At 43.2% G+C, this 27,465-nt stretch overlaps 2 protein-coding genes and 1 pseudogene across 2 annotated transcripts; 1 reads left to right on the plus strand and 2 right to left on the minus strand.

Annotated features, from left to right (window-relative positions):
- Window positions 1-537: 537 nt before the first annotated feature.
- On the minus strand, window positions 538-1,744 carry LOC118364768 (recoverin-like). Its single transcript, XM_035746472.2, is given in 4 exon segments — window positions 538-745; window positions 898-927; window positions 930-1,008; window positions 1,364-1,744. Coding segments are annotated over 4 exon segments (609 nt in total). The 3' UTR covers window positions 538-626.
- A 10,417-nt stretch (window positions 1,745-12,161) lies between these two features.
- Window positions 12,162-18,332, plus strand: LOC118384719 (germ cell-specific gene 1-like protein). The gene is made up of 5 exons (XM_035771466.2): window positions 12,162-12,734; window positions 14,310-14,357; window positions 15,065-15,217; window positions 16,860-16,971; window positions 17,186-18,332. The coding sequence occupies exons 1-5, from the start codon at window positions 12,434-12,436 to the stop codon at window positions 17,442-17,444; spliced, it is 873 nt and encodes a 290-aa protein (XP_035627359.2). The 5' UTR covers window positions 12,162-12,433; the 3' UTR covers window positions 17,445-18,332.
- A 62-nt stretch (window positions 18,333-18,394) lies between these two features.
- Window positions 18,395-22,803, minus strand: LOC118364770 (heparan sulfate glucosamine 3-O-sulfotransferase 3B1-like; annotated as a pseudogene).
- Window positions 22,804-27,465: the final 4,662 nt, after the last annotated feature.

The following is a 27,465-nucleotide window of genomic DNA, read 5'->3' on the forward strand; positions in this document are numbered from 1 at the left end:
AAAAAAGACTCCTTTTCCTTTGTTCTACCAGTTGAATACTGTACATTTTATGAGGTTTCAGTCCTGCTAAGCACATTATAAGACACATTACCTTCATAACAAACCTCTGCCAGGATGTTTCTAAACTGACCTTCACATACTAATAGGATTGATAGTAAGACAGGGATTGTTAACTTAACAACTTAATTCCCTTCATAAGGAGCTCCCACTGGGCACAGATGTCAAGTCTATGTTGGTTCGATGTAATTTCATTTAAATATCATGGAAACAACATTGATTCAACCAGTGTGTGTCCAGTGGGTCCTTTCCTGGTGGCTTTCTCTTTATTAAACTAATGAATGCAAGTGAACACAGCAGCAGGCAACAGAATCCTGGAAACCATTCATTCATTACGAAATAGAAAAGAATACCCATCATTCTAGAGCACGGAACAGTTATTTGAGTGGGAAGAAAAGTCCAGGTGGCTCATAGACAAACAGGTCATCCACCACAATGTGCGGTACTTCAATGTGTAAGCCAATGTTGTCTATGCACAAAGAGCCCAGGTCTGGCAGGAGAGTTGGGTTTGTAAACAGTTAAGCTTTGAACAGTCTTATAGAATTCAAAAGAATGATTTTGTCAGAAAGCTATTGTTTCTTCTCCTTCAGTTTGTCCTTGATTTTCTGGGGCTCATCATACTGAATCAACCGTAGGATGTCCTTGTTGTCCATCACTCCTTGAATGAATTCCCTCTCTGCAATCTTGTCTGGAAAGGAAACATAGAAAATGTCATTACTGAATCAACATTATTATGGTTGTTTATTTAATGTGCCTAATTGTGCAAAACTCATAAGAAGTCTCTCATGCCAGAAGTTCTCATCCTATCACATTTAGAAAATTCTTCACAATCAAAATTACCATCTTCCTTCTTTCCAAAAAAGTCCCAGACTTTTCTGCTCTCTTATCAGGTGTGTTTTCATCTTCAGGCAGGTCCTTTTGGTCTTCCTCAGGAATCATGTTAAATATTGACTGTAAAGTAATATAACAATAAAACATAAACATGTCACTTTCAAATGTAGATTAAATACTGAATTCAGCACATGTACTATAATAGCACAGTTCTTGAAAATGCAGACTACATAAAGATTGTTCTCCCATCATATTTTTACGGGATGACTGAATAGGTAGAATATTAAACAATTCACCTTATCATTTCACAAATGTATGAAATAATATATGTTCTGCTTTTAATTTGATTCATCTTGTTGCACTTTTTGGTTGTAACTAAGATCTTTGTTTATGTCCATTTTGTATACTGAGTGGTTCTGTAATTACCACCACTGTGTCTTCACACTAGAGGCAGAGAAATGGTTTGTTTTTGTACCTTAACAATCTCTTGGATCTCATTTTTGCTGATGGTTCCGTTTCCATCCACGTCGTAGAGGGCGAAGGCCCACTCTAGCTTCTGCAGGGTCTTACCTCCGGAGGTAAGGTGCAGGGCCACAATGTACTCCTTAAAGTCCAGTTGACCATCCGCGTTGGTATCAAAGCTCCTAAAGACATGCCTTGCGTACTCAGTAGGGTCTGCATTAGGGAAGAAGCTGGCATAGATGCCCTCAAATTGCTCCTTGGTGATCCTGCCTGTGGGGCATTCCTTGAGGAAGGACTGGTACCAGACACACAGCTCGGCCTCGTTGTACTTAGTATTGGACTTCAGGTCCTCCAGAAGTTCCTTGGACAGTGCCCCACTCTTAGAATTCCCCATGCTGCAAATAAACACTATGGTGAAGTGATAATATTGTTATTTTTCTTGTTTTGTGTGCACTACCTCTCTCACCTGACTTGGAGGAAACCACCTGTTGGCTTCTTCCTGACTGTTCTGACTCTCCTTCACACCCTGACCACTTCACAATGTGCTGAACAGGATTATGGTCATCGCTACTTAAATACCAGACGAGCTGTCTTGAAGATAAAGAGGATAACTACGTCATACGAGGTTGACATATTTTCTAGGGTCCAATGAGGTAGTAGTGTGTGTGCATCATACAGGCACAATGACATCAAGCTTTGCATAATACAGGTTGATACAGTTTAAGATTAGCTAAGGATTAGATTGAGCTTTCTGGATGTAATATGTCCATTGTTGCCAAAATAACATTGTTAACATGATTTCCATTAAAAAAATATTGATACTACCATCCTATTTCATCTATTGTAGTTGACACTACAGTGATGTTCACTGACTTAATTTTTATTTTACCCTTCATTTAACTAGGAAAGTCCATTAAGAACAAATTCTTATTTTCAATGACAGCCTAGGAACAGTGGGTTAACTGCCTTGTTCAGGGGCAGAACAACAGATTTGTATCTTGTCAGCTCGGGGATTCAATCTTGCAACATTTTGGTTAATAGTCCAACGCCCTAACCACTAGGCTACCTGGTTGGTTTGTGGTAAACAAGATATGTGAATGAGCAGGGTGAAAGGTGTGCAAGTTTAAGCCCACCTGTAGAGCAGGGTATTCGTGTCTGTGAAGCAGCTCAGGGCTGTCCCTGTAGCTAGCATAGGGAGATGAGATGAATTGTCTCTCCATTGATGAGATTACTGGGCCATCTACTGTTTTAGTAATTGGACCTCAATGAATTCAGGAATTGAGCTGTGTAAGTGCTGTTCTGTGAGAGTGATGGCTTTACTCTGACAGCTCTGTCACAGCATCATACACTCCTCTACTAGAGCTGGCTAATGCTCAGCGTAATTAGAAAAGTTGGCTAATTTAGATTAAATTCCTGAAAATGATTCATGTTTCCACAGAGTCTTTGCCAATATTGACACCCATATTAGATGACCCTGCTCAGACCATGTCAACATTGCCATGTCATTGACAGATGTCAAGTTGTTTACGTAGTGTTGTAAAGCAAGTCTTCATTTTTATTTCAGTATTGGTTACAGAAGGTAGGGATTTAAACAAGGAAACGTTGTTATATACTACATCCTCAAAAGTATGTGGACACCCTTTCAAATTTGTTGATTGGGCTATTTCAGCCACATCCATTGCTGACAGGTGTATAAAATCGAGCACAGGCCATGCAACCTCCATAGACAAACATTGGTAGTAGAATGGCCTTACTGAAGAGCTCTGTGACTTTCAATGTGGCACAGTCATAGGATGCCATATTTCCAACAAGTCAGTTTGTCAAATGTCTGCCCTGCTAGAGCTGCCCCGGTCAACTGTATGTGCTGTTAATGTGAAGTGGAAACGTCTAGAAGCAACAATGGCTCACAGAATGGGACCGTTGAGTGCTGGAGCGTGTAGAACGTAAAAATCGTCTGATCTCAGTTGCAACACTCACTACCGAGTTCCAAACTGCCTCTGGAAGCAACATCAACACAAGAACTGTTCTTCGGGACCTTCATGAAATGGGATTCCATGGCCGAGCAGTTGCACACAAGCCTAAGATCACCATGCGCAGTGCCAAGCGTCGGCTGGAGTGGTGTAAAGCTCGCCACCATTGGACTCTGGAGCAGTGGAAGCGCGTTCTCTGGAATAATTGATTTGAAATTCAGAATTATTATTTGAATGATCAATAATATGGATGCCTATAATACCATCTTCAAGTCAATTGTTATGACTGGCAATGGTATTAACAGCATAAAAACTGTAAATGATAGTGAGACAATTAGCATTATGTGTGTTATGGTGTTAGTGGTATGTTGTGTAGGTACCAGGCTAAGATGTCAGTGTGCTGAGCTCAGCTCAAGGTATTTGCGTTGCCCTCTTGTTATACAAGAGAGTGAAGTCTAAGCAACCTGTTTACAGTACTGTACGTCTGATCATCTATGACACAATGGGGGAAATCATATTGGTGTTAATGTCAGCATCTTTATAACTTTATACCGTATATCTTTATAACTTTCAGGGTTTTTCAGGGTATTTTGGTGGGATGGTGTATGTGAATGTGTTATTAATTTAACTGCATCTCATTTTAGTTTTGGCAGCCCCAGCAGAGCTCATATCAGCTTAGGTCTTGATCTAATGTGTTACCTAGTAAAACCAACTGACGTCATAGAGGGAATGAAGCTAGTGTAACCAGCTTATGTCTGACGTGGTGGCAGTGGTACACAGGGGACACAAACATAGTTGTGAAAATCATAACCGCTGAGCACAATGTTCAGCCAGATGGATTCCTAACTCATATGTATGTACTGAACATTTAATGGATTAAGCACTCAAAGCACTCCTATGCCATCAATCTGGAATTTATCTTGCATAATCAGATGACAAGTTAACCCAATCACAGTATCTCAAATATATGTAAGCAGCATTAAGAAATACTACTGTAAAGAATGTGTTGGTAGGAATGTAGATTGATGTTTTAGTCATTACTGATGTTCATCTCTTTATAATGGTCAGGATATAGTAGTGTAAGTTGAGTTCCAGTTATAATCATTTCCTGGCTATTTACAGGAAAAGAAGGAAGTGGACATCTAAATCCATAACAACAAACTGAGTGGTGTTGCCTGTAGAGCCTCAGGACATAGCAGCCTACAGTACCATCATGATGCCAAAATCAACATTTCTTACATTGGCATCTAAACTCTCACAAGTATATCAGGTCCAAATGTATTCTTATTTTATGTTTGCTTGCTTCTGTACATCCCAGTGTATGCATGTTTCTCGTGACATCCAGGAGCCTGGACAACAGCAGAGCGTGCTGACATGTTCAGAGCAGTGTGTATCTACATGGGGTTGAACAAGGTCAGTGTCCTCATCCATCAATGGTGCTCAGTTTGCCTGGCAAACATGAAAGGATTCAGATTGAGGATAATCCTGATTTTTGCTGGAATACCTTTGTAGGCTTTGAGTTTTGAGGTTGCATGTTTCATCTACTGCTGGTCATTTTTGATTCTGTAAATTGTGGATTCTGGCCAAAAACAAAAACAATACAGGTGTAGTTGAGTGGGGAAATCATGTTCATTTTTTATTGGTTGTTATATAAGAATAGGAGGAATTGGAAGTAGACAGTTGTTGGTGAATGTTTTTCAACACTACTCTGAAACTGTGAAGATATATACTTTGGGCATTTGGCAAGTGTACATTCCAAAATGATATATCAAAATCTCCTCAAACAGTATGGACTCAAAGTAATTGGGTCATAAGCATATCATTGCACATAATATTGTAAATCAACTAAGATGGCCCCATAATCAAGGGTAGACTATATTTCCTAGGGAAAATATTACCCAACCCTCAACATACTACAGAATTGAAAGATGACCACAAGAATACAAGGAAAAATGTCTCAAACCCTCGGTCTGGTTCCACCCACTTGAAAGTAATGTTTTGGTACTTGTGCCTTTTTAAGGTGCATAGCACATGGAAGGTAATGTACCAAACCATATGGATTATGTTTACAGAATTTCTGACAAAACATTGTTGTGCTGCGATCGTATACTCTCAGCTCACTGGGTTTGCCTTACTTTCCAATAGGAGGTGTCCAATATTATGTCAAATATTGATTGATTGCACATCCGTTTTATTGCCCTGTTTTCCCCACCACTTGAATCTGCAGAGTCATCTCTGTCATCTCTGTTTTCTGTTGGATCTATTAAGTGACACTGCCCCATTAAGTCACAAGAGAGTACATTTAAGGCTTGGTATTACATAAGATGTAATATCATTACTAAGCATTATCATGGTAGTTCCACAGTGTACTGTATAACTTCTGCCATGAGGAATTAATTCCTCATTCCCTGATCTAACAATCCTTCATTTCCTTCTGTGCAGAAACGTTTGTTCTCTCAGAAAGCTGAGTACATATGTCAGTATCAATCAATCAATCATATTTTATTTATATAGCCCTTCGTACATCAGCTGATATCTCAAAGTGCTGTACAGAAACCCAGCCTAAAACCCCAAACAGCAAGCAATGCAGGTGTAGAAGCACGGTGGCTAGGAAAAACTCCCTAGAAAGGCCAAAACCTAGGAAGAAACCTAGAGAGGAACCAGGCTATGTGGGGTGGCCAGTCCTCTTCTGGCTGTGCCGGGTGGAGATTAGGTGGACTGGGGACAGCAAGGAGTCATCATGTCAGGTCGTCCTGGGGCACGGTCCTTGGGCTCAGGTCCTCCGAGAGAGAGAAAGAAAGAGAGAATTAGAGAGAGCATATGTGGGGTGGCCAGTCCTCTTCTGGCTGTGCCGGGTGGAGATTATAACAGAACATGGCCAAGATGTTCAAATGTTCATAAATGACCAGCATGGTCAAATAATAGTAAGGCAGAACAGTTGAAACTGGAGCAGCAGCATGGCCAGGTGGACTGGGGACAGCAAGGAGTCATCATGTCAGGTAGTCCTGGGGCATGGTCCTAGGGCTCAGGTCAGTTGAAACTGGAGCAGCAGCATGGCCAGGTGGACTGGGGACAGCAAGGAGTCATCATGTCAGGTAGTCCTGGGGCATGGTCCTAGGGCTCAGGTCCTCCGAGAGAGAGAAAGAAAGAAGGAGAGAATTAGAGAACGCACACTTAGATTCACACAGGACACCGAATAGGACAGGAGAAGTACTCCAGATATAACAAACTGACCCTAGCCCCCCGACACAAACTACTGCAGCATAAATACTGGAGGCTGGATGACCACAACAGTGAATCAACCCACTCAGGTGACGCACCCCCTGCAGGGACGGCATGAGAGAGCCCCAGTAAGCCAGTGACTCAGCCCCTGTAATAGGGTTAGAGGCAGAGAATCCCAGTGGAAAGAGGGGAACTGGCCAGGCAGAGACAGCAAGGGCGGTTCGTTGCTCCAGAGCCTTTCCGTTCACCTTCCCACTCCTGGGCCAGACTACACTCTATCATATGACCCACTGAAGAGATGAGTCTTCAGTAAAGACTTAAAGGTTGAGACCGAGTTTGCGTCTCTGACATGGGTAGGCGGACCGTTCCATAAAAATGGAGCTCTATAGGAGAAAGCCCTGCCTCCAGCTGTTTGCTTAGAAATTCTAGGGACAATTAGGAGGCCTGCGTCTTGTGACCGTAGCGTACGTGTAGGTATGTACGGCAGGACCAAATCAGAGAGATAGATAGGAGCAAGCCCATGTAATGCTTTGTAGGTTAGCAGTAAAACCTTGAAATCAGCCCTTGCTTTAACAGGAAGCCAGTGTAGAGAGGCTAGCACTGGAGTAATATGATCAATTTGTTTGGTTCTAGTCAGGATTCTAGCAGCCGTATTTAGCACTAACTGAAGTTTATTTAGTGCTTTATCCGGGTAGCCGGAAAGTAGAGCATTGCAGTAGTCTAACCTAGAAGTGACAAAAGCATGGATTAATTTTTCTGCATCATTTTTGGACAGAAAGTTTCTGATTTTTGCAATATTACGTAGATGGAAAAAAGCTGTCCTCGAAATGGTCTTGATATGTTCTTCAAACGAGAGATCAGGGTCCAGAGTAACGCCGAGGTCCTTCACAGTTTTATTTGAGACGACTGTACAACCATTAAGATTAATTGTCAGATTCAACAGAAGATCTCTTTGTTTCTTGGGACCTAGAACAAGCATCTCTGTTTTGTCCGAGTTTAATAGTAGAAAGTTAGCATCCATCCTCTTCCTTATGTCTGAAACACATGCTTCTAGCGAGGGCAATTTTGGGGCTTCACCATGTTTCATTGAAATGTACAGCTGTGTGTCATCCGCATAGCAGTGAAAGTTAACATTATGTTTTCGAATAACATCCCCAAGAGGTAAAATGTATAGTGAAAACAATAGTGGTCCTAAAACAGAACCTTGAGGAACACCGAAATTTACAGTTGATTTGTCAGAGGACAAACCATTCACAGAGACAAACTGATATCTTTCCGACAGATAAGATCTAAACCAGGCCAGAACATGTCCGTGTAGACCAATTTGGGTTTCCAATCTCTCCAAAAGAATGTGGTGATGGATGGTATCAAAAGCAGCACTAAGGTCTAGGAGCACGAGGACAGATGCAGAGCCTCGGTCCGATGTCATTAAAATGTAATTTACCACCTTCACAAGTGCCGTCTCAGTGCTAGGATGGGGTCTAAAACCAGACTGAAGCATTTCGTATACATTGTTTGTCTTCAGGAAGGCAGTGAGTGGCTGCGCAACAGAGGAATGAGAGGAATGGAAGATTCGATATAGGCCGATAGTTTTTTATATTTTCTGGGTCAAGGTTTGAGCGTCTCACTTGAGCGTCTCTCTTGATCCTAGGTCCTGGCAGAGTTGTGCAGACTCAGGACAACTGAGGTTTGGAGGAATACGCAGGTTTAAAGAGGAGTCCGTGATTTGCTTTATAATAATCATAATCTTTTCCTCAAAGAAGTTAATGAATTTATCACTGCTAAAGTGAAAGTCATCCTCTCTTGGGGAATGCTGCTTTTTAGTTAGCTTTGCGACAGTATCAAAAAGGAATTTCGGATTGTTCTTATTTTCCTCAATTAAGTTAGAAAAATAGGATGATCGAGTAGCAGTAAGGGCTCTTCGGTACTGCACGGTACCGTCTTTCCAAGCTAGTCGGAAGACTTCCAGTTTGGTGTGGTGCCATTTCCGTTCCAATTTTCTGGAAGCTTGCTTCAGAGCTCGGGTATTTTCTGTGTACCAGGGAGCTAGTTTCTTATGAGAAATGTTTTTAGTTTTTAGGGGTGCAACTGCATCTAGGGTATTGTGCAAGGTTAAATCGAGATCCTCAGTTAGGTGGTTAACTGATTTTTGTCCTCTGGCGTCCTTGGGTAGGCAGAGGGAGTCTGGAAGGGCATCAAGGAATCTTTGTGTTGTCTGTGAATTTATAGCACGAGCTTTGATGGTCCTTGGTTGGGGTCTGAGCAGATTATTTGTTGCAATTGCAAACGTAATAAAATGGTGGTCCGATAGTCCAGGATTATGAGGAAAAACATTAAGATCCACAACATTTATTCCATGGGACAAAACTAGGTCCAGCGTATGACTGTGACAGTGAGTGGGTCCAGAGACATGTTGGACAAAATCCACTGAGTCGATGATGGCTCCGAAAGCCTTTTGGAGTGGGTCTGTGGACTTTTCCATGTGAATATTAAAGTCACCAAAGATTAGAATATTATCTGCTATGACTACAAGGTCCGATAGGAATTCAGGGAACTCAGTGAGAAACGCTGTATATGGCCCAGAGGCCTGTAAACAGTAGCTATAAAAAGTGATTGAGTCGGCTGCATAGATTTCATGACTAGAAGCTCTAAAGACGAAAACGTCCTTTTTTTTTTTGTAAATTGAAATTTGCTATCGTAAATGTTAGCAACACCTCCGCCTTTGCGGGATGCACGGGGATATGGTCACTAGTGTAGCCAGGAGGTGAGGCCTCATTTAAAACAGTAAATTCATCAGGCTTAAGCCATGTTTCAGTCAGGCCAATCACATCAAGATTATGATCAGTGATTAGTTCATTGACTATAATTGCCTTTGAAGTAAGGGATCTAACATTAAGTAGCCCTATTTTGAGATGTGAGGTATCATGATCTCTTTCAGTAATGACAGGAATGGAGGTGGTCTTTATCCTAGTGAGATTGCTAAGGCGAACACCGCCATGTTTAGTTTTGTCCAACCTAGGTCGAGGCACAGACACGGTCTCAATGGTGATAGCTGAGCTGACTACACTGACTCTGACTGTGCTAGTGGCAGACTCCACTATGCTGGCAGCCTGGCTAACAGCCTGCTGCCTGGCCTGCACCCTATTTCATTGTGGAGCTAGAGGAGTTAGAGCCCTGTCTATGTTGGTAGATAAGATGAGAGCACCCCTCCAGCTAGGATGGAGTCCGTCACTCCTCAGCAGGTCAGGCTTGGTCCTGTTTGTGGGCGAGTCCCAGAAAGAGGGCCAATTATCTAGAAATTCTATCTTTTGGGAGGGGCCAGAAAACAGTTTTCAACCAGCGATTGAGTTGTGAGACTCTGCTGTAGAGCTCATCACTCCCCCTAACTGGGAGGGGGCCAGAGACAATTACTCGATGCCGACACATCTTTCTAGCTGATATGCACGCAGAAGCTATGTTGCGCTTGGTGATCTCTGACTGTTTCATCCTAACATCGTTGGTGCCGACGTGGATAACAATATCTCTATATACTCTCTACACTCGCCAGTTTTAGCTTTAGCCAGCACCATCTTCAGATTAGCCTTAACATCGGTAGCCCTGCCCCCTGGTAAACAGTGTATGATCGCTGGATGATTCGTTTTAAGTCTAATACTGCAGGTAATGGAGTCGCCAATGACTAGAGTTTTCAATTTGTCAGAGCTAATGGTGGGAAGCTTCGGCGTCTCAGACCCCGTAACGGGAGGAGTAGAGACCAGAGAAGACTCGGCCTCTGACCCCGACCCGACCCGCTGCTGCTTAATGGGGAAAACCGGTTGAAAGTTTCTGTCGGCTGAATGAGCGACACCGGTTGAGCGTTCCTACAGCATTTCCTTCCAGAAACCGTGAGAAAGTTGTCCGGCTGCGGGGACTGTGCCAGGGGATTTATACTACTATCTGTACTTACTGGTGGCACAGACGCTGTTTCATCCTTTCCTACACTGAAATTACCCTTGCCTAACGATTGCGTCTGAAGCTGGGCTTGTAGCACAGCTATCCTCGCCGTAAGGCGAGTACAGCGACTACAATTAGAAGGCATCATGTTAATGTTACTACTTAGCTTCGGCTGTTGGAGGTCCTGACGAATCGTGTCCAGATAAAGCGTCCGGAGTGAAAAAGTTGAGGAAAAAAATAAATATATGAACGGTAATTAAAAAGTGAAAACCGTAAAGTTGTCAAGTAGCAAAATAGGTTGGCAACAAAACACACAGCAACTCGAAAACAAGCCTGCAAGTTCTCAATAGAAACAATCATTCAGTGATGTTGGATGTTAGCTCCATGTCAAGAATTACTGCACCTCACCAACACAGTGGAGATTTTTAGATACCTGTGACCCTGTGTCCATTCTGTGTCACTCAAGTCAGCTGAACAGTCATGCACTGAACTCCAATAGGTAGGCCACAACTGCTGATCAGTGAAGGAAGTGGCACTTGCTGCCCTCTTGGTATTCATTGGCCTAGTGGAGAGTAGTTATGGACAAGACAAATCAGTTGAAGAAAATGCAGGATCCTTTCTCCCAACATCTGTCTCCCAACATCTCTTAAGCCTATTTCCCAAAGCAGTTTGCCTACATTTGCATGTAACATCCTGCATAAGCCAATCACCTGGCTATCAAATAGGAACATATTTACTTTGCATGCACACATGTTGATACTTGATCTGCAGCCTCATGCAATAATGTGTGTTTCACAACCTAAAGTCACTGTCACACTTTGTACACTTTGAGTTGATCTGACCTTTATGATAGCAGGTACAGTATGATGAAATTATACACTGAGTGTACAAAACTAATATAGAGTTGTACCCCCTTTTGCCCTCAATCAATTTGTCGGTGCATGGACTCCACAAGGTGTTCGAAAGCATTCCACAGGGATTCTGGACCATGTTGACTCCAATGCATCCCACAGTTGTGTCACGTTAACTGGATGTCCTTTGGGTGGTGGACCGTTCTTGATACACACAGGAAACTGTTGAGCGTAAAAAACCCAGTAGCGTTGCAGTTCTTGACACTGTCAAACCGGTGCGCCTGGCACCTACTACCACACCCCTTTCAAAGGCACTTCAATATGTTGTCTTGCCCGTTGACCCTCTGAATGGCACACATACACAATCCATGTCTCAAGGCATTCTAATACTTATTCATCTGTCTCCTTCCCTTCATCTACACTGATTGAAGTGGATTTAACCAGTGACATCAATCAGGATTCATAGCTCTCAGGATTCATAGTTCATCTCCTGGATTCACCTGTTCAGTCTATGTCATGGAAAGAGCAGGTGTCCTTAATGTTTTGTACACTCCCTGTAGTTTGTGAAAACATGCATCAGTAATGCCCAACTATGCCAGAGCATGTCCAGTCCAATGTTTGCATTGGCGAGAGCCTTGTTCCTGATTAAAGAGTAAACCCAAATGAATATGTTTTGTTACTACGCTCACAGAAACAGCCTCGGTTTAGATATGACAATAAAATGGAGGTCTAGAATATAATTTGTCCTGTGTAATAAATTACGCATTTGGTGAGTGGGTGGAGAAAGATGGGAGAAAAACAGACCACAGCAAGCAGAAGAGAAAAGAGAGAGAGAGAGTTCAAATAGACAAGGGAGAGACAAAAAGAGTGATTGGAGGATTGGAGTATAAGGGAGCGCAAGCAAGGAAGAGAACAAATCCTTCAATAAAGGTATCAGGCAGCACATCCTTAGAGCCACAGGAGAGATGTACATACAGCATCACTCAAAGAACCTCAAATGCCACAAGATTATGAAGATTTGAGATATATTTGAGAGGCGAAACACGGCGGCGACATATTGAAAGCCTGGATTAGTTGCCTTTTCATTTCATTTTGCCCAGAGCCTCCAGCATGGGGACAGAGTGCAGTCGGCGGGGGTCCCTGGCGCTCACCCTCAACATTGTAGCATTTACGTGTGCCCTGTCAGCAGTGACCACTAGCTTCTGGTGCGAGGGGACCAGGAAGGTGGTCAAGCCTTTCTGCACGGGGCCGGTGACGACCAGGCAGTCGTACTGCATTCGCTTCAACAGCAGTAACATCAATGACAGCCGGCTGGTGCAGTACATCTGGGAGTCGGGAGAAGAGAAGTTCCTGATGAGGAAGTTCCACACCGGCATCTTCTTCTCCTGTGAGCAGGCTGCTGACATGAACGGTAAATAGCGTTCATGTACACTTGTTGAAATAGTACATGCGACTATGTTGGCCGCTCAGCAGCTGTGTGACCATGCCCTCTTAACCTGATGTGGTTTGGGTACATTACAACAAGAAGTGAAGGAGGAAGTACATTGGGACAGACTAAAATAATATCAAGATGCAAATGATTTGACAGTCTACTATTTACTTGCAGAATTACATCATCATGTTGTTTTGTCTTTTTTTTGTCTTTGAGATTTGATAAAATAAGTAAGCCAAAAGTAATGTTCTATTTGGTATCAGGTTACTTGTGTTGACTTTACTGAAATGGACTCACATAATGATGCATCCGTTTTAGTAGGAGTTTTACAGTACGGAGGTCATTGAGTGCAAGAATTGGAATGTTTGCAAAAACTCTGTGACCCAACATTGATTTACTATGATTGCTGTGAGAGTCAGCAGTAGCCAGTCCTGAGGTGTGACAGAACAAGCAGCTGTGAGAGTCAGCAGTAGCCAGTCCTGAGGTGTGACAGAACAAGCAGCTGTGAGAGTCAGCAGTAGCCAGTCCTGAGGTGTGACAGAACAAACAGCTGTGAGAGTCAGCAGTAGCCAGTCCTGAGGTGTGACAGAACAAACAGCTGTAAGAGTCAGCAGTAGCCAGTCCTGAGGTGTGACAGAACAAACAGCTGTGAGAGTCAGCAGTAGCCAGTCCTGAGGTGTGACAGAACAAACAGCTGTGAGAGTCAGCAGTAGCCAGTCCTGAGGTGTGACAGAACAAACAGCTGTGAGAGTCAGCAGTAGCCAGTCCTGAGGTGTGACAGAACAAGCAGCTGTGAGAGTCAGCAGTAGCCAGTCCTTAGGTGTGACAGAACAAGCAGCTGTGAGAGTCAGCAGTAGCCAGTCCTGAGGTGTGACAGAACAAACAGCTGTGAGAGTCAGCAGTAGCCAGTCCTGAGGTGTGACAGAACAAACAGCTGTGAGAGTCAGCAGTAGCCAGTCCTGAGGTGTGACAGAACAAGCAGCTGTGAGAGTCAGCAGTAGCCAGTCCTGAGGTGTGACAGAACAAGCAGCTGTGAGAGTCAGCAGTAGTCAGTCCTGAGGTGTGACAGAACAAACAGCTGTGAGAGTCAGCAGTAGCCAGTCCTGAGGTGTGACAGAACAAACAGCTGTGAGAGTCAGCAGTAGCCAGTCCTGAGGTGTGACAGAACAAACAGCTTAGTGGGATAGAAAAAGGACTGAAGACTTGAAGATTGGAGACATGAGGATTGGAGACATGAAGACTGGAGACATGAGGACTGGAGACATGAGGACTGGAGACATGAGGACTGGAGACATGAGGACTGGAGACACCACTATCAGATAATGGATAGGGTCTGATTTTAAAAGTGGTAAGCGATTTATCTTAGGGAGTAATCGGTCAAACAACATGAAGGTGAAAATCCTGATCATAACCATTTAGCTGATGCTTCTGTGCATACTAACACATTTATATTTCATTTATAGAAAATAACAAAGAAGAGAAAACATTTTTGGAAGATAAGAAAAATAACAAGACTAGGCTACATGAACTAAATGAATGTTTCTCTGCTTCCAGGTTTTAACTGCAGAGACTTTAAAGACATTGCACCTGACCATGAAAAAGGTAGGTAAAACCCATTTATAAAACAATTATCTTTCGATCTAGTGGTGTAAAGCCCTGATAAATCTATATTGTCCTCTTGACCACAACTTTATATGAGTCCAGTCATCAAAAATATATCAAGACAGTGATTTTATAGGATGATGCCATTTGCAGGTGTCCCCTTTTTCACTCTCAACAATAGCTATATGAAGCATCAACAATTTTTCATAATCTACTGTGAAAATAAATAAAGACAGTCATCATCTGCTCCCAATAATTGAATGGGTAAACGCAACACTACCCCGCTACCCATTACATTATTGGTGGTATATATAGACTTTATTTCATTGTTTTCATAAGTGTACTATTCCTCTGCAACTTTTTTGGAATGTCCATCAACTCTTGCCTTTTACTGGAACATAATCAATCTACTGTGACTCAATCGGGGCTTCCATAGGAAACCCAAAACAACAGTCCAAAAACAAAACTAAAGCTGTTGTAGTAGTTTTACATTAGATGCAGCTTTCATCTTTTATCAGTGGCACCTGTCATCTCTATCCAAGTCCCACTGGAGCAGGCCTACAGAGAGCTCAGGGGTCTCTTCCTGTCTGGGTCTGTGGAGTTGATGTCTCCCTTCCTATAGGTGGGATTATTTAGTAGAGGGAAGTGGATTCTGAGGCGACAGTAGTACTCACTCTGACTGACTCCTCTCTTCCTTCTATTCCCAGGGGTCCTGTGGCTGTGCATCACAGCTGAGTGTCTCTACCTCATCCTGCTGTTTACGGGTGGTGTACTCATGTGGTTAGAGCTGTGTCCTTGCCTCAGCGTCATGGACAAGCTGAAGCTCAACGCCTTTGCTGCCATGTGCACCGCCCTTTCAGGTAACACATCTGTGCCTGGGAATGATTTTCACAGTCATATATTTTTTTAAATGTGACGTCACCATTTGTCAAGTGAACAAGTCATCAAAGAATACTTTCATACAGTCACTCAAAGCTGATCACCAGACATTGAGGAGTTGATTATCTCCTGCATCCTTAACTATGAAGTCAGCTTCACAGAGGGGGCACACTAGTGAGTGGACATCCCCTGGCTCCGTTTCTCAATGACCAGAGGCCATGTCAACCTCCATGCCACGCTATCACACTAAGGCTGGCACTGGGCTGGTCAAATTGGATAGAGAGCCTATAGTAGACAGGCTTTGGGAGTCCCAGCTACACAGTAGATCAGAGGCCAGCGTGTCTGTCTGTAACACTAGCCACCAAGGGGATTACATCATCTAATACCATGCATGCAACCCACTAACCATCCCAGGCAGGCAGAGGCCGACCAGAGTGACTGTGGCTAGTCCATATCCTAAATGGATTATTTCAATTTTACAGATACGATATTCAGTACACTGCTGAATCTACTCTAAGTTTTCATCCATTCAAAGACCATTTCCAAAGCTGATGGAGAGGAATCAAGATGATGTTGAGAAAATGTTTGTCAATCAGGAGTCATTTTCATTTAGATTCACTCACTGTATTGTCAATCATAGTTATTGTGTTGCTATCCATCTGTCAAACTGTATTCTGGGGGTAAGAAGGAGTGAATATACACGTTTAAAATGTGGTTTATGCACTACAGAATTTATGGTATCCCTACAGCTAACTCTCCTTGGGTCCGTGGAACAAATGTGAATGTGAATATGAATGTGAATATGAATATGATTTTGTTAGCAGAAAAGCAGAGCAATAATAGTAGCAGAGTGAAATGGGAGCCTTGCTCAGGGAGTTACAGTTGTAGAGAAGCTAGCCTAGCTAAGTGCTAACGTGGCGCATAGAGCAGTGGTCTATGGTCTGTGTGTCCAATGCCTCTGGGGATTTGCTGGTTTCTGGACTAATCGGATTGGAGATGGGGCAGTGGTTTTGGGCCAAGACAAGACAGAGGAGTACCCCCACCCCTCCCCTCCCACCTTCCCCTGACTCCCCCTCTTGTTTTTAGGGTGTTAATCCCAAGTAAAGCAGCTGTAGACGAGCAGAATGTTGGCAGAGAGATGGCCAAGAGGCAGCAGAGAAAGAGAGAGTAGAAGGAAGACTGTGCTGTGGTGGGCTTTGATTCTTCATCATTCTCTCTTCTATCTGTCATTGTTATGAAGGGGAATGGCTGCAACTGTATTAATGTATCAGCTTCCCCAGTAATACTATAAATGGAATATCCAGTGAACAAGGAAGCATGATCATGGAGAAAATGAATGGACTGCACTCAATGTTGTTCACACTAACACCTGTCCTCATGCAAGGTTTTTAAAATAAGTGAAAGGTATCCAAACTGATAGCCCTCAATTCATAACGTGTACAATACTGCCACGTGTGGCTACTAATATCAATTGCAGATACTATTTTTTTGCTGTACTTATACCAGTGCTTTTGAAAGGTACAACCATTACACACGAAAAATATATAGTCTCATATATTATCTCAGGTTTTCATTCACCAAATTATTTGCATTTTGTATTGTGTTGTGTCCCTCGGGATCCAGGCCTTTTGGGGATGGTTGCCCACATGATGTTCACCACGGCCTTTCAGCTGGCTGTGGCTATGGGTCCGGAGGACTGGAGGCCCAAGACCTGGGACTACAGCTGGTCCTACATGTATGTACTGACTAGGTCACTTACCGTTATACTGGGTGCTATACAATAGGAGTGTCTCTGATTAAACTCTAATACCCAGCTATGTGATACTTGTGCAATTTTAAGCGACGCTAGCATTCTGAGGCCATGTATAGTAACACAGTCATGATGGAGAGAGCATACAATGCTGAGGTTAATCACACCCTCTGTACTTCTTCTTCTTCCCCTTCCCCAGCTTAGCATGGGGCTCCTTCGCCACCTGCATGGCTTCTGCAGTGACAGCACTGAACAGGTACACCAAGACCATCATAGAGTTCAAGTACAAGCGGCGGAACATTGAGAAGAACCTGAGGATCAAGCAGAAGCTGCTGGAGATGGACCTGCCAGAGCAGATGTGGGACATGTACCTGACGGCTGTGCCTGCAAGGGGACCTGCTGGGCCTCTGGACCTCCCTGTCAATGGGCAAAACCCTCCACTGGAGAAGCCTATGTAATGGGCCTGGACAGCATGACAGAACCACAGGGAGAGGCCTACTGCTAAGACAGTGGTCACCAACCCTGGGCCTGCAGGGCCCCATTCCAATACTGTTAGAATGTACCTTCCATCCTCCCTTCATTGAGGTTATGACTGCTCCAACATGATTGGATATGTTCCAATTCAAAACACAAAGGGGAGGAAGAAAGGATGCATTTTCACAATATCAGAACAGGGCCTAGGAAGATCTATAAGGCTTTACAGGACCAGGCTTGGTGACCTTTCATTAAAATGACCATAAATTGGCTCTTATATACAGGATCCCAAACTCACTGGACTATATAGGGTATAATGGATCCCATTGAGAAGATCATTACTAATATTATGGCCAAAGGAACATGGAGCTGACTGAATAAACAACACTTGTCCTCAACTTCCTCCTGTATGTTTCTAGACCCAAGGCCATGACTATTCTTGTCATTACTGTTATTCTGGAGCAGATGGTAAAGCTGTTTTTATAAGCTATGTTAGTAGTTTTGTTGCCACATTCGGCATGGGGCTGCAAATATCAGCCAAGTCTAGTTGCCATATGGATGCTTGGTGTACAGACGGCTATTTCCAACACGTACAGTAGGTTACAATATGGTGCTTGTGTTTATATGTGCTGTATGTAAGTTTGTGTTTGAGAGAAAGTTGGATCTTAATATTTGCTTCAGAATGTAATGAAGAAAAAGCAGCACCCATAAACATACACAGGAAATGTATTGAACACAAACTTTGTCAGAAATTAAGGACAATACAGACTGTGAATCTGTCTATGATTCTTGGTAATATTGAGGAAATGGGTTTAAATGCCCTCAAAACTAGGGAATATTTAAATGAAAACCAACTGCAAACGACTACAGACTGACATTTACATTTAAGTCATTTAATGGATCAATGCAGGCCTCGACTAATAATAATAAATATTTCAAGTATTTGCCCATGCAGCTTCCCAGAATTGTCTTGGATTTAAATGAAGGGATGCCATGTCATTTCTTATGGTAATACTTGCTCAATCTGACTACAGAAAAAAATGTGTATGACGATCATGACCACAAATCCAAATTTTTCCAAGTAGTTTTACAGTACTTCAACAATACTGTCTGTTGGGGAAGGACTGTCATCTAGTGGAGTAAAGGGTAAGTTCACACTAGAGTTCTGAGGACCTGCTTTCCAACGGTGGATGTTGCTGTCCCTTTCCTCTGTATGTCCATGGTGTTACACAGAAGGCCTATGGCATTACTCAGTTACTTCTTGCGGTTTAACTGTCACAAAATAAAGTGTGACTGTTTTGATTTGTTTGCCAATACAGGTTGCATGAGGACTTGAGTTACTCCAGATGACATCAGGACCGTCACAAAATACACCAATTCAAGCTTTGTCCTGTATCCTCTTCGTGCAGCCTGTGTTTTGAACAGTAACGATGGTATCATATTTTTTCCACCTCATTCTAGGCTCCCATCCTACCAGCCAAAGTCCTGCCCTGTCATCTGGTAGAAGTGCAGGTTGTGTGGCTGGTAGAACTGACGTAACCTGAGGATGACCTGAGGGTGGATGTCAGCATGTGGCCTGCCCTTGGTTCTGCCCAGGCAGTGGGGCTTGCTGCTGCCCTCTGGCTTCTTCAGGCAGGGGAAACCCTTTGTCTTGTTGAAGTAGAAGTGTTTGTCTGTGATGATCCTCTGAAGTCCCAGAAAGTCTTGGACTCTGCCCAGCTCCCCTGCAGGGTCGCTCACCAGCCTCTCCCCATGGACAAAGTGGATCTGCTCCAAGGGGAAGTGGGCCAGCCACCTCTCCAGGTGCAGAGCATACAGGCCAATCCAGATGGGGCTCCACAGGGAGTCCACTTTCAATGCGCTCCTCTGTCCCGTTATGGAACGTCAGGGTCTCAAAGCTGGGAACGCCAGGAGTCTTGGATATGATCTGGGTGTAGTCAGAGATGGCGCGGGACACAGGGTCACGCACCACCACGATCAGTTTGACCTCCTGGGACATGGAGTGGATCCTGCTGGGGCTATCCGCCGTCACAAAGTACCTGGGTGTCTTCTCCAGGACCACCTGGCCCTCCAGAGCTTTGGGCATCAGGTTCCTGTGAGGGACAATAAGGCTGTTCAATCTTATATCAAATACAAAAATACAGCCAAATTAGAATATAACCATATCCATTTGTTTTAGATCGAAGAGAGTGTTAATTCTTTGAATAACCAACAACCAATCCAAGGTACTATTGATTGAGGCCTATAGCCAAATAAAGGGACTGAATCATCCCTTAACACCATGATCTATCTGGTCATGCTCACTCCCCACAGATCTCTATGTCATCCTGTGCCAATGAAGCCAACATGCCTGCTGGTTCTTAATAATTTACATGGTGTTATATAGTTTTCCCCAGTGTGCTCTCCAGCCTCACTCAGCTCTTCCTCCCTTCCGGATGTTAATACACTCCCATTCAACTGAACGAGGGCTGAGGGGCACTGAAACTCGTATACACCCCTTGTAAGAGCATGTGCTACCAGGGAGAGAGAGGACACACTCGGCTGTCTGCCTGAGTAGAAATCCAGATGAAGGACAAGAGAGAAAGAATGGAAGGAAGGAAGAAAGAGACTGGGAGAAAGGAGGAGGGGGAGCACACAAATACAAGCAAAGTCCATTAGTGAGCCCACTTTTGATTTTCCCTGGAGACCGATGGCAGAATATGTCGTTTTTGTGTTGCATTGAGTCGCTTGGCATTTGCACTCAGCTTTTCTCCCTTGGAGCTGTTATCTAACATCAAGATCGAGTTCAATTCCATGGGTAGTGTTTCAATAAAGAGCCTTGATTATTTTCCTCTCAGCAGAAACAATGTATACACCAGTGCATATTCTCATTAGACAATGTGGTGCTATACTTTGATCAAGCAGCTTGATGAATATTTCCATTTTGGGAACAGACAGTATGATACTTCAGACATCAACAGTGCTGAGCGATTAATGCTTTTTGACGATTAGTGCTTTTTGAGGTCAGTTCGGTCCTATTATAAAAAAATAATCACGATTTTCAATTTCAAGTTTCAATCATTTTTTAAAACATTAAATGCACTATGCACTGTGTGGCCTGAATGCTGTAACAAGACAATAAAACCATCAATAAAAGTCACATGATGGTAGTGACTGTCCATTACTGCTTATCCCTTATTAACCATAATTTATTCACATTACTTTAATAAAAATATTTCAGTTGTTGTGTATATTACATTTGTTTTATTTAATAACTTTATTATTTAATTCTAAGTCATCATCTCATCTCTATTGAGCTGCTGTCTATGCAGTCTGACAAAATCACAATTTTGTAGTCCTTCAAAGTAAATAAGGCATACTTTTATGACTGCTGAATGCGAAATATCAATCACTTAGATCATGTACAGTATTTTCAGGTAGAGATAAACCCTCGTGAAGCAACAGCTGCTCTATAGCACCTCATTATCGCACATGTTTCTGTCTCTTCCATAGCAGGCGTAAAAGAAACAAAGACCGGTAGATGCGCAAGGGATTGTGGTCATTGTAGTTAATTCTCACGTTTTACGCACTAAACAATAGAATATTGGCCTGTTGGAAACTACAACTCCTTACTACATCACATCAGATTTAGCCTCAGCTGTGCATCTCTAGAAAACTGTACAATGAGCAATTGAGCACACAGAAGAAAACTGAACAAAATGGAATTCAAATAATTGAACCAAAGTTGGGTTGTTTAAAAAACACTGACATCAAACAAGGTCCAAGCACCTTGAAATGCATTTGATGTAAGAAATGTGCTATATAAATAAAGTTTGATTAATTGAGTGATCATGTAGCAGATGTTAGGTTCAGGAGTTGGGGGAATGTTTGGTACATTTATTTGTTTTTGGAGAACAGTCAAAATGATAAAATAATAATGGCATAGAGAACATAATATTTGTGTTACTGATTTTACAGTTGTTCTTCAGAGTGTATGTATGGGCCATGTAGGGCTCCCAGTGGTTCAGCGGTCTAGCGGTCTAAGACACTGCATCTGAGTGCTAGGGGTGTCACTACAGACTCTGGTCCGATTCCAGGCTGTATCACAACCGGCTGTGATTGGGAGTCCCATAGGGCGGTGCGCATCCGGATTAGGGTTTGATGGGGCTGGGGCCAGGCCGTCATTGGGGCTAGGCCGTCATTGTAAATAATAATTTGTTCTTAACTGACATGCCTAGTTAATTTAAGGTTACATTTTGAAAAATTAAGGAAATGTAGGACAGCCCATAGAGAAATTCTCCCATCCATTAAATAACCCCTTTAACTTCCTATACACACGGCTGACCATGAGCAAGCAGCAATTCCAAGGAAGAATGTGCATCATTCTACACCTTTTGCAAGTTGTAAACATAATCAGAACGCAAACAATGAAACCCTCCTGTCAATCAAATACATATAAACAAATATCAACCAAAAACAAATGTTTGTTTCAGCATTATCATTCTCTAATCATCATACTCATCATCATCATCACCATTATCATCATCGATAGGTAGGTAGGTACATACCTGTACCAATTCAACCCACGTGAGTAATGTCTGTCGAAAAAGTGGGGTTCAGAGCCAAGTGCTCGAATGTCAGGATGAAGTCTTAGGAATTCCAAAAGAGCTCGTGTTCCGCCCTTTTTCACCCCTATGATGATTGCTTGGGGTAGTCTCCGTGCTGCGGTCCAGTCCTTACCAACATTGGCTGATTGCGCACCAACTGCACCTGCTGAGCGCACACCGACATCTGTAGCCCTCTTCTCAAATGAAGCATTCTTCCTTTGGAACAGCACAGTCAAAGGTAAAAGTTGAGAGGTTTGCTTCAAATGTTTCGCAGTATCCACTAAAATAAAATCACAGCAGCCGGAGAGAATGAAGTACAGCGACGCGCAAACCACAGCAAGGGAGAACATGAATAGAAGTTTATGCAGGAGTCGCGGAACGTCTTGTTGAAGGTGATGAGAACCAGCCATACCTTCTTCCACAAACAAATTGAGGCCATTCTATGAACAACACATCTCTTCTTTCGGTACATCTGATATTATTGTAAGCAAAAGCACATAATCATAATTCCATGCCCAAAAACCTGGTGCACCGGCTGTTCCAAGCGAAGTGCCAAATACGCTTGTCATCCCATACTGACACGTTGTTGATCTCTAAACTGTTCATCGCAATAAATTGTTCCTTCTTTCTATAATAACACTATTTTGTTGGACATAAACGACGTTATAATGTTTCCACACACAGTTAGTATAGTATGTTCTTGCTCATCTGACACTGCTATATTAACCATAATCTGGAGATGCTGTGCGCATCTTTCAGTGCTGCTCTACCTTGATTGGAGGGATGGTAGAGAAGGCGGGTTTCACTGCTCAAACTTAAACTGTTGAGCCATGATCTTTAGGATAACTTTCTTTTTCAATGTTTGCATTAGATATGCAATTTGCTTTCCTTCCTCAGGCTATGGTATTATGTTGGTCAGGAGGGAAATAACAAAACAAGGCAACTCATTTCAGCTTTGACATCATTTTCAGGTGACAATTTCCTCAATAAATATTGATTTATGCAATTCATATGACAGTTTTTGAGGCATATATGGGAACAGCTGACCATGCAGATTTTTTGTGTTCCTTGCATGACTTAACACATTGTTTTGCAATGATTGAATATTGTTCTTTGCATCCACAGACAGAAAGCCCTGTACATAGGCATCATGACGTAATAGGAAGCATTGGTAATACAACCAGGATAATCTCCTGGCAGAGGTATTAAATTATACAGGGAGGGGGTTTGTGTCTGATTCTGCTTTTTTTCACAGCATCATAGTGAAAATCGTTTTTTTAATGGAAGGACAGCCCAATAATGACTGCATTATGGGTCTTATGGGTCACTTCTGATACTGTGAAATCTCCTCTGAACAGGAAACTGTGTATTGTAAGCTTACACAGTTTACCAGGAAATGGTCACTGTACAATCTGACATTGGAGCCAACTCCACGTATGTCCCTTAATTTAATATGATCTGTGTACTCTGGTGGAACCTTTAAAGAGCAATCCATGCTATTATAATCAAATAATGCCATTTCTGATTCAAACTCAGATGTAGTTTACCAGAAATCCAATGCACATCATTATAAGTGAAAAGCTTTGACAAACAATAGATGCAAGAGGCTGAAGAGAATCCTTCACATGGAGAGAAACCTTCAGGTGGAGAGAAGCCTTCAGGTGGAGAGAAGCCTTCACAAGCCTTCAGGTGGAGAGAAACCTTCACAACCTTCATGTGGCGAGAAGCCTTCACAACCTTCAGGTGGAGAGAAGACTTCACAAGCCTTCAGGTGGAGAGAAGACTTCACAAGCCTTCAGGTGGAGAGAAGACTTCACAAGCCTTCAGGTGGACAGAAGACTTCACAAGCCTTCAGGTGGAGAGAAGACTTCACAAGCCTTCAGGTGGAGAGAAGACTTCACAAGCCTTCAGGTGGAGAGAAGACTTCACAAGCCTTGAGGTGGAGAGAAGACTTCACAAGCCTTCAGGTGGAGAGAAGACTTCACAAGCCTTCAGGTGGACAGAAGACTTCACAAGCCTTCAGGTGGAGAGAAGACTTCACAACCTTCAGGTGGACAGAAGACTTCACAACCTTCAGGTGGAGAGAAGACTTCAACCTTCAGGTGGAGAGAAGACTTCACAACCTTCAGGTGGACAGAAGACTTCACAAGCCTTCAGGTGGACAGAAGACTTCACAACCTTCAGGTGGAGAGAAGACTTCACAACCTTCAGGTGGAGAGAAGACTTCACAACCTTCAGGTGGAGAGAAGACTTCACAACCTTCAGGTGGAGAGAAGACTTCACAACCTTCAGGTGGAGAGAAGACTTCACAACCTTCAGGTGGAGAGAAGACTTCACAACCTTCAGGTGGAGAGAAGACTTCACAACCTTCAGGTGGAGAGAAGACTTCACAACCTTCAGGTGGAGAGAAGACTTTGGATTCAGGTGGAGAGAAGACTTCACAACCTTCAGGTGGACAGAAGACTTCACAAGCCTTCAGGTGGACAGAAGACTTCACAACCTTCAGGTGAACAGAAGACTTCACAACCTTCAGGTGGAGATTCACAACCTTCAGGTGGAGACAAAGACTTTTTCAAAGCCTTCAGGTGGAGAGAAGACTTCACAACCTTGATTCAGGTGGAGAGAAGACTTTTTTTGGAAGAAGACTTCACAAGCCTTCAGGTGGAGAGAAGACTTCACAAGCCTTCAGGTGGACAGAAGACTTCACAAGCCTTCAGGTGGACAGAAGACTTCACAAGCCTTCAGGTGGAGAGAAGACTTCACAAGCCTTCAGGTGGAGAGAAGACTTCACAAGCCTTCAGGTGGACAGAAGACTTCACAAGCCTTCAGGTGGACAGAAGACTTCACAAGCCTTCAGGTGGAGAGAAGACTTCACAAGCCTTCAGGTGGAGAGAAGACTTCACAAGCCTTCAGGTGGAGAGAAGACTTCACAACCTTCAGGTGGAGAGAAGACTTCACAAGCCTTCAGGTGGACAGAAGACTTCACAAGCCTTCAGGTGGAGAGAAGACTTCACAAGCCTTCAGGTGGAGAGAAGACTTCACAAGCCTTGAGGTGGAGAGAAGCCTTCACAAGCCTTCAGGTGGAGAGAAGACTTCACAAGCCTTCGGGTGGACAGAAGACTTCACAAGCCTTCAGGTGGAGAGAAGACTTCACAAGCCTTGAGGTGGAGAGAAGCCTTCACAAGCCTTCAGGTGGAGAGAAGACTTCACAAGCCTTCAGGTGGACAGAAGACTTCACAAGCCTTCAGGTGGAGAGAAGACTTCACAAGCTTTGCAAAAATGAAGTCACCAGGAGATTCATATTGGATCAAATAATATGCTGTGGAAATATCAGTGAAAATAATCCCTGGGCACAGACTTCAGTTCAATGTCTAGTTTTGATTTAAATTTGGTAGAGTTGTCAACTAACGTGAATTCAACATGAAATCAACAAAAATATCACCATGTCTTTACATTTAGGTTAAAAGTGACTACATTCCCTTACATTGATGTCTTTTTTCAAATCCAATCAGTTTTCCACATTTATTCAACATCATCACATTTAAACAAAGCATTTATTGTTACATTTGAAGCAAGGGTCATGTGAGATAGGACAAGTTATTTTATTGTGTTATTTTTTAAATGTATTTTTGACTTTAGTTTATTTAGTAATTATACTTTCTTAAAACTGAATTGTTGGTTAGGGCTTGTAAGTAAGCATTTCACAGTAAGGTCTACACACCTGTTGCAGTTGGCGCATGTGAAAAATAACATTTTATTTGATTTGAAGAGAGAATTCAAACCGTTTGCTGTGAAAGCACAAGGTATCCACCAATGATGTGGCTTCAATACGGGGACCCTTTCTTTCTCTTCCAGACTCACATCTGAAGGTTGGCAAAATAATAGAGGCTTTCATCTACATCTAAATTAGTGTGTCCATCACTGGTTTCCTAAAATACACAGCATCAGCTGGATATGTGTGTTCAACATTCACCTTCTGCTACCATTTCTGTCAAGCCGTTTACGCACACAGTATGATGCATACATTCGATAAATCCAACGTATGCATCACACAGAATGCGCTGCAATGCCTCTGCAACGCAAGGCTGCAAGGCAAACGCAGCGTTCCACTGGAATGAATGTACTTCTGGTGTACCAACATGCAATAACTGTCGGTGTGATCGAGGCGTTTCAGTCATGCGGGATACCTGCTGTGCAGTGCAGGGTGACCTGGTTTCTGCATCACATCTGGGATCATTGTTTAATAAGAGCCGGTGCATTGTAAATACATAGGGATTAAAGATCACTTTAGAAAGCAGAGACATGTCTACGCGTCTGTATCTCAGATAAATCCCTGTTTGTTCTGGAAAATGACCACATTGGATTATAGGGTGGAGAAATGATGGATGAAGATGTGAGGATGCTGCTGCTACCCTCTACTGAATTCACCTTCCTACGGCTTACATTCCACAGCCTCACATGCCCCAACTATCTCTGATCGTGTGTGTGTGATAAATCATAAAAATCCAAATAACTTCACAGATCTTTATTGTAAAATGTTTAAACACTGTTTCCCATGCTTGTTCAATGAACCATAAACAATTAATGAACATGCACCTGTGGAACGATCATCGTTAAGACACTAACAGCTTACAGACGGTAGGCAATTAAGGTCACAGTAATGAATACTTAGGACACTAAAGAGGCCTTTCTACTGACTCTGAAAAACACCAAAAGAAAGATGCCCAGGGTCCCTTCTCATCTGCGTGAACATGCCTTAGGCATGCTGCAAGGAGGCATGAGGACTGCAGATGTGGCCAGGGCAATAAATTGCGATGTCCGTACTGTGAGATGCCTAAGGGAGACAGGACGGACAGCTGATCATCCTCGCAGTGGCAAACCACGTGTAACAACACCTGCACAGGATCAGTACATCCGAACATCACATCTGTGGGACAGGTACAGGATGTCAACAACAACTGCCCGAGTTACACCAGGAATGCAGAATCCCTCCATCAGTGCTCAGGTGGTCCGCGATAGGCTGAGAGAGGCTGGACTGAGGGCTTGTAGGCCTGTTGCAAAGCAGGTCCTCACCAGACGTCACTGGCAACAACGTCGCCTATGGGCACAAACCCACCGTCGCTGGACCAGACAGGATTCACATTTATCATTGAAGGAATGAGTGTTATACTGAGACCTGTACTCTGGAGCAGGATCGATTTGGAGTTGCAGGGTCAATCATGGTCTGGGGCAGTGTATTACATCATCATTGGACTAAGCTTGTTGTCATTGCAGGCAATCTTAACGCTGTGCGTTACAGGGAAGACATCCTCCTCCCTCATGTGGTACCCTTCCTGCAGCTTCATCCTGACATGACCCTCCAGCATGACAATGCCACCAGCCACATTGCTCATTCTGTGTGATTTCCTGCAAGACGGGA

This window comes from Oncorhynchus keta, chromosome 5, assembly GCF_023373465.1.
Source record: "Oncorhynchus keta strain PuntledgeMale-10-30-2019 chromosome 5, Oket_V2, whole genome shotgun sequence".
NCBI lineage: Eukaryota > Metazoa > Chordata > Actinopteri > Salmoniformes > Salmonidae > Oncorhynchus > Oncorhynchus keta.